The following is a 6,000-nucleotide window of genomic DNA, read 5'->3' as shown; positions in this document are numbered from 1 at the left end:
ACTGCGAAGTCAGCCCAGTTCTCCAGGAAACCAAAACCTTCCTTCTGACACCAGCTCCGGAGCCACTTGTTAAGCTCCCTCAACTCGCGCTGTCTGTCCGGAGTGGCTCGTGGCACCGGCAGTATCTCTGAGAAAACTACCGTGGAGGTCCTTTCCTTCATCCTAGCACCTAGGTCTCTGAACTCCTGTTTTAGGACACTCCAATTTCCTCCTATTTTGTCATTGGTGCCGATGTGCACCATGACAGCGGGGTCGTGCCCAACACCATCTAGTAATCTGTCAATTACTTCCGCAATGTGTCGAACACGAGCCCATGGCGGGCAGCACACTGTTCGAAGCTCACAGTTCCGATGACAGATTACCCTGTCAGTCCGCCTGATGATGGAGTCTCCCACCACCAGGATCTGCCTCTCCTGACGGCCCATCCTGCTCCCGTCCTCGTCGGAGCACTCACTCCCCCTGCGGATATAGGATGAGTCGTGCTCCAGCAGTGTCCCCCCTGATACGCTGTGTTGCGATTAAATGTATGCTTGCATCACTTTATCACAACACAAAAGTGGAACTACACTTTAAGTCTAAAAACAATAAGTGATCAGCGCTAGTAAACGAATGCAAATAAGAGCTACTAGGCACTCAAGATAAATTAAAAATATCTAAAGCATGTATGACAATCATGCACCGAGCTAGCTTGGCACATGATTGTCATACACTTTAAGTCTAATTTATGTAGCAGATTTGCAAAATGTTCAGTACAACAGTAGTTTCAATTTTATCACCATAAACTTAAAGCGTAACTCCAACCAAATATCTGTTTTTAATTTTGAATAAAGTGGATAGAGAAGCATTTAAAATATTGTTAGGTTTTTATTCTGTCTGTGACTCCATTAGGTAGATTTACCCTCACTACCTGTCCCTTTGATGCCTCACAAGGAATAAACAGCATGAAAACCAATGAAAGCATTGACATTTTTTAATCCTTCACCACCAATAGGTGTTTTTGTCCAATTGGTGAGATTTAACCTAACTCTGTCTTAAATAAAGAAGAAATCACCCCAGTTGGGGCATGGACAACAATAAAAACCCGACAGAGGCTCTAAATATTCAGGGGTCTATCCAAAACAAAATGAAACATTTAGGTTGGAATTGGGCTTTAAAAAAAATAAAATAGACCCCCCAATCTATTATAGTTCCCCTTTAATAAAAAGAACAAAGAATTCCATTCAGGAATTCAGACACACCGGGCACAGTTTTTTTGTTGAAGCCTGTCCAGTATAAAATATTGATTAGTATATTGTGATGTTTTGTTACCACTATTTCAAAACATTTTCAAAAACCACAAAGGTCACCACCGATAATAACATTTGGCCACTAGAGTATATTATATGGCTATACCACTAAGTTATTGGGTTTACAGTTGGTGCACAAAACCAGATCTATAAAAACATGTTAGAGGAATTTGGTATGGAGGAACTTGAAGTAGCCTCTGCAGAGCCCTACTTTGGGATGAATTGGAACACCAATTGCAAGCCAGGTCTTATCGTTCAATATGAGTACCTCACCTCACAATTGTTCTTTTGAGTGAAGAGTCACTAATTCACTAATTCCCTCAGATACACTCCAAAATATTGTGGAGAGTCTTAGCAGATGACTGGAGGCTGTTCTTATCTCAGTGGGGGGATAGGGGTTAGTTAATGCTCATGGTTTTAAAATGGGATGTACAGCAAGCTCATGTGTGATGGGCAGGCGTTCAAATATTTTTGGCCATCAAGTATATTACTTGAGTCACTGAGTCTCTTTTGATTAATGCCTGCCACCATCTCACTCACTATTCCTTAAGATCTCACTTATCGGTGTAGTCCTGGGTCCAGTGGCAGTAGTCAAGTTATAGTGACACGTACAGTGATATAGTATTAGTCTGTTCACCATTTTGTTTTAGTGTCTTGATAAAGATGGACTGAGCTCTATCGAAGCATTGACAATTAAATGCTGATGCTCTGACTTGAAAAAAAAACCCTGATTCTTTGACATATCTCCAATGCAGGACTAATGAGTGCCTTTTTACCTACATTGGATTTGCATGTATATTTTTGTGGATGAGCACCCAGGCATTTACCTTACATATAGAGTGCGGTTGCTACCCCTGGGACTGTTTAGCGATACAATGTATAGTATAAGTCAAATGAAAAAGAGTAAGTATGGTTTGGAACTTTTCCAATGTATGAAAGCAAAACAACACTGAAAAAAGGAAATGCAGAATTATAATATTCTCCATCTTCGAGCTTCATCAGAGAATGTACTCAACAAAACAGTTCAGAATCAGAGTTGAGAGAAATGACTAGCACCTACTTAGTATGCTGTGAATTAGCTACCAAGTGCTGTAGAAGAGATTAGTGTGATTAAATGAACGAAAATGAAATGATCTCCAAGAATCAGAAAATTTCTTCATGCTCCATTGAAATCTAGGTTATCACACCGACACTAGGTAATTACAAAAAAACAGTCTAAAAATCATATAACTCTTAACTAAACACATATCAAATATGAAAGTATTGTCTCAGACAAAAATCCATTACAAATCTGGATGAGATATACAAATCTAAAAGAAGAAATGTGCATATCTCAGACTGATTTTTAATGACATCCATTTTGCATTCTGCTAACAATAAAATTAATTTCTGAGCAACATAATTACGTGATAACGGTATTGTTCTTGTTGCTATTATTCTCCAGAAAGGATTTAAATTGTCAGCATATATAGAAACAATTAAAAATAAAGTAGTACACGGCCTCTGGTTACAAGGAAGATAAACAGTTAACCTGCAACAGGACATTCAATGCGGATTAGCTGTAACACACATGGGGAAAAGTGGTCCAGGAATAATGAACATTTATGCTTCAAAAGTCAGGAAGACATTAGCCTCCACTTAGCAAGAGTTAATGGAGTCTGGATAATGCTTCTTCAACAAAATCCTATTATTTTAGTGGATATAAGTGAACTAAAGTATCAACAATCAACGTAATGTTGATAGTAACGTGTCCTTCAGGGCAATCACATAAAGCAAAATTCAAAGCATTTTCTAAAGGTACCAGTAAACCTCTGGCTACCCTTAAGTGCCTAAGCTGGAAAATATAAATAAGATGCAGACACACAAGAGTACACATTTTTCTAAATCTAACCAGTATGCTTCATTATGCAAACAGTTACTTCATCTTTAAAGACTGTGCTGGCTCAATCCTCACTCCAGCATCCAGCACTATGATCGAATAGCATCACAGACCAAGGTTCAGGAGGTAGGGTTCAAGCATTAACTTTCTAGATGAAGTCACTATTTGGGTTTTAGGGTCCCTAGTACACTCTAGAAAAAAGGCATCTTTGGGTGTCTGGGTTTCATTTATATTACCAACCTTGAAACTTTATTGGGTACAAACAAACTACAACTCCAGGCAACAGGTGAACTGCTAATGCTAGCATGATAAATAATGCACCTGGGTAAGTGTGAATCAGAAATGTATCCCAATTTCTATTTTAGGTCATAATATCCATTTCAGCCTGATTTAGCACAGGGATTCTGGGCTTCCCTGCAGCCTCCTGCCACTGGAATTTGTGGGTTACATCATGCCTCTTATGACTTAATGTATATGGCTAAATATTTATTGGGTTCAGAGACTGGGAGGTACTTGAACAAGTTTACACACTACACTGCAATTTATGCTCAGAGTCATGTAGAAGATGACTGGAAGCAGTCAAAAAATGCTTAGAGAATGCTTAAAGTGTATGTAAAGGCAAAAAGTTTGTTTTTAGTTTAGATAGAGTATGGAAAGGTTAGACCCCTTACCAAGTTTCAATTGCCAGTATGTGTACCTAGAAAATAAGGGTAAATTCTATGTTTTAGAATTGTCATGAGAGCAAGAGGTTAGGGGAACTCTTCTATTGGGAACTAATGTTCTGGTTACAACTGTCTAAGATGGGAATCCCCTCACTTTTGGAGACTTTTTCTGACTTTCCATTGCATTTCCAAGACAGAAAAAAATGAGAGGTGTTACCCATTCCTACTCTATCTAAAACAAAAAGAAAATATGTTTTGGCTATACAGTATATATGCTTTAAACTAAAAGATAAAAGCCTTAAAGTGACATTAAAGTCTACTACCCCCCCATGCTGGTGTGAGAACTTACCTTACATTTTGCCTCTTGATTGGATCATCTTCTTCTTTCCAGTAGTTTTTAGGAGTCCCTCCAGCGCTGGTTCCGGTCTCTGATCCAGCGCTGACTGCTGTGTCTTCTGTATTCCATGGAGTCTGTGCGTGTGCTTCGCTGCTGGGTTGCCTGCATTCACTTACCCTGTGTTGCTCCTTTTCTCCGCCCGAGAATCTTCCAACCTTTGCACGGGAGTGTGGAGTGGTAAGTTTTAACCTTTTTTGGTAACTTTTTTTAATGGTTTTGCATACATCTACTGTTTGCTAGCGGTAGATACATGCAAAAACCCTAAGAATTTAATTATACATTAAGCAGAAAATGTACAGTATGTAGAGTTGAAAAGCAACAATGTCATGTTTGAATACTTTTATCCTTTAAAAAAATTAGCTCTCAGTTTTTAACGTTAGCATCAGCCCTAACATTGGAAGAAGCTTGCCACATTTTTAACACCAACCATGCACATCCAGCCACCATATCTGAAACAGTATGCCGAGCCAAATTGTTGGTATTTGCTTTTACAATACTGACATGAGCGTGGCAAGTAATTTTCGTGCTGTGCCATCCCACTGGTTTGCAATGATTCTCCTTGTGGCCTCAGCCAAAGCATGGGTAATATGGAAATTCAGTATCATGCAGGCTGCATGATACTCTGCATCAAGAACCCATGTGATCTTAAGAGTGAGGAAGCCAGATATTTTTTGCACATAATTGTCTTAATGAAAAAAAAATACCGGCATGCAAACTGTCACACTAACCTGGCATATACTGTACATGGCAAGTTGCCTATAGCATCCAAATAGACATCAGATTATCTTTAACCAGCAATAGAAAAACAGCATCTGTAATCTGTCTGGATCCAGATAACATTCTTTACTTTCCCCATTTTCTAACAGCCTTTGTTGCTGTATTAGTCCAGTATAACGTACCAAAATGTGAACTCAAAAACCTAATGATGTGTTATGTTTGACTATAAAGTCGTTCCTGTCTTTGTAGAATTATATTTTGACTGCATCCCCTTTAGAGTTCTAAAAGGAATGATAAGCCTGCACTGCATCAAAACCAGTGTTTTGCCTTTGTTCATTTACACAGCGTAGAGCAAGGAGATTGAACTGAACATTTTAGCCTTAAAAAAAAAAAAAGAAAGCATTACAAAAGAAAATGAAACTAAACCGAAAAACTCTCTGTTCACATAATATATGCACCGTTTAAAAGCAGCTTTCACTGTCCAATAAATACACAAGTCTCTTACCTATCCTGCAGAGACGCATAGCATCTAATAGCTGAGCTCCTGCAAGCTGAATTCTTACAGTGGGGACATCAATAGCAGCATTAATTGGATCTCCTGCTGTTCCTCTGCAAAGTTGTGAGGTTTTGCTTTCTGTGCCATCCATTCCCAGTCTTGGGACCAGGCAGTGCACAAAATGTATCTGGGACCGTTTTAGCAAGTTCATCAGAGCGTCCTGGGACAAGAAAGAAAACAGAAATCAAATTGTGTAAGATCATTTCATGCAAAGATGTGTTCTTCTGACGTCCCCAGCAAATTGCACAACCTTGTTCCTTATTTTATATAGTCTGCACTTTCCCTTGGTTATACAAGCAGCACTTCACTGCAGATTTATAACTTTTATGTACAAAAGCCAGCAACATTTTAAAGGGGAAAAAAAAGAAAATGTAAGCAGTTGCACCCTCCACGGAAAATAGAGAAAAATAAAAAAAAAAGACTATAGGGGGTTATTCACTTAGCTGCCGAAGGCCGAGCCAAAGTGAAGTGAGCTGAACGCTGTACTGCTATTCACTTCAGCA

At 39.0% G+C, this 6,000-nt stretch overlaps 1 protein-coding gene across 1 annotated transcript in view; it reads right to left on the bottom strand.

Annotated features, from left to right (window-relative positions):
- Nucleotides 1-6,000, bottom strand: part of MYO18B (myosin XVIIIB) — a 427,031-nt gene that overhangs the window by 249,447 nt on the left and 171,584 nt on the right. The window contains exon 20 of the mRNA XM_018560492.1: nucleotides 5,447-5,657. Within this exon, the coding sequence (XP_018415994.1) occupies nucleotides 5,447-5,657 (211 nt within the window). The remainder of the gene's footprint in view (nucleotides 1-5,446; nucleotides 5,658-6,000) is intronic.

The sequence above is a fragment of the Nanorana parkeri genome, unplaced genomic scaffold (assembly GCF_000935625.1).
Source record: "Nanorana parkeri isolate BGI_ZX_2015 unplaced genomic scaffold, ASM93562v1 scaffold18, whole genome shotgun sequence".
NCBI classification, from domain to species: domain Eukaryota; kingdom Metazoa; phylum Chordata; class Amphibia; order Anura; family Dicroglossidae; genus Nanorana; species Nanorana parkeri.
The sequence above is the reverse complement of the archived record's forward strand: the minus strand, read 5'-3'. Positions and strand labels throughout refer to the sequence as shown.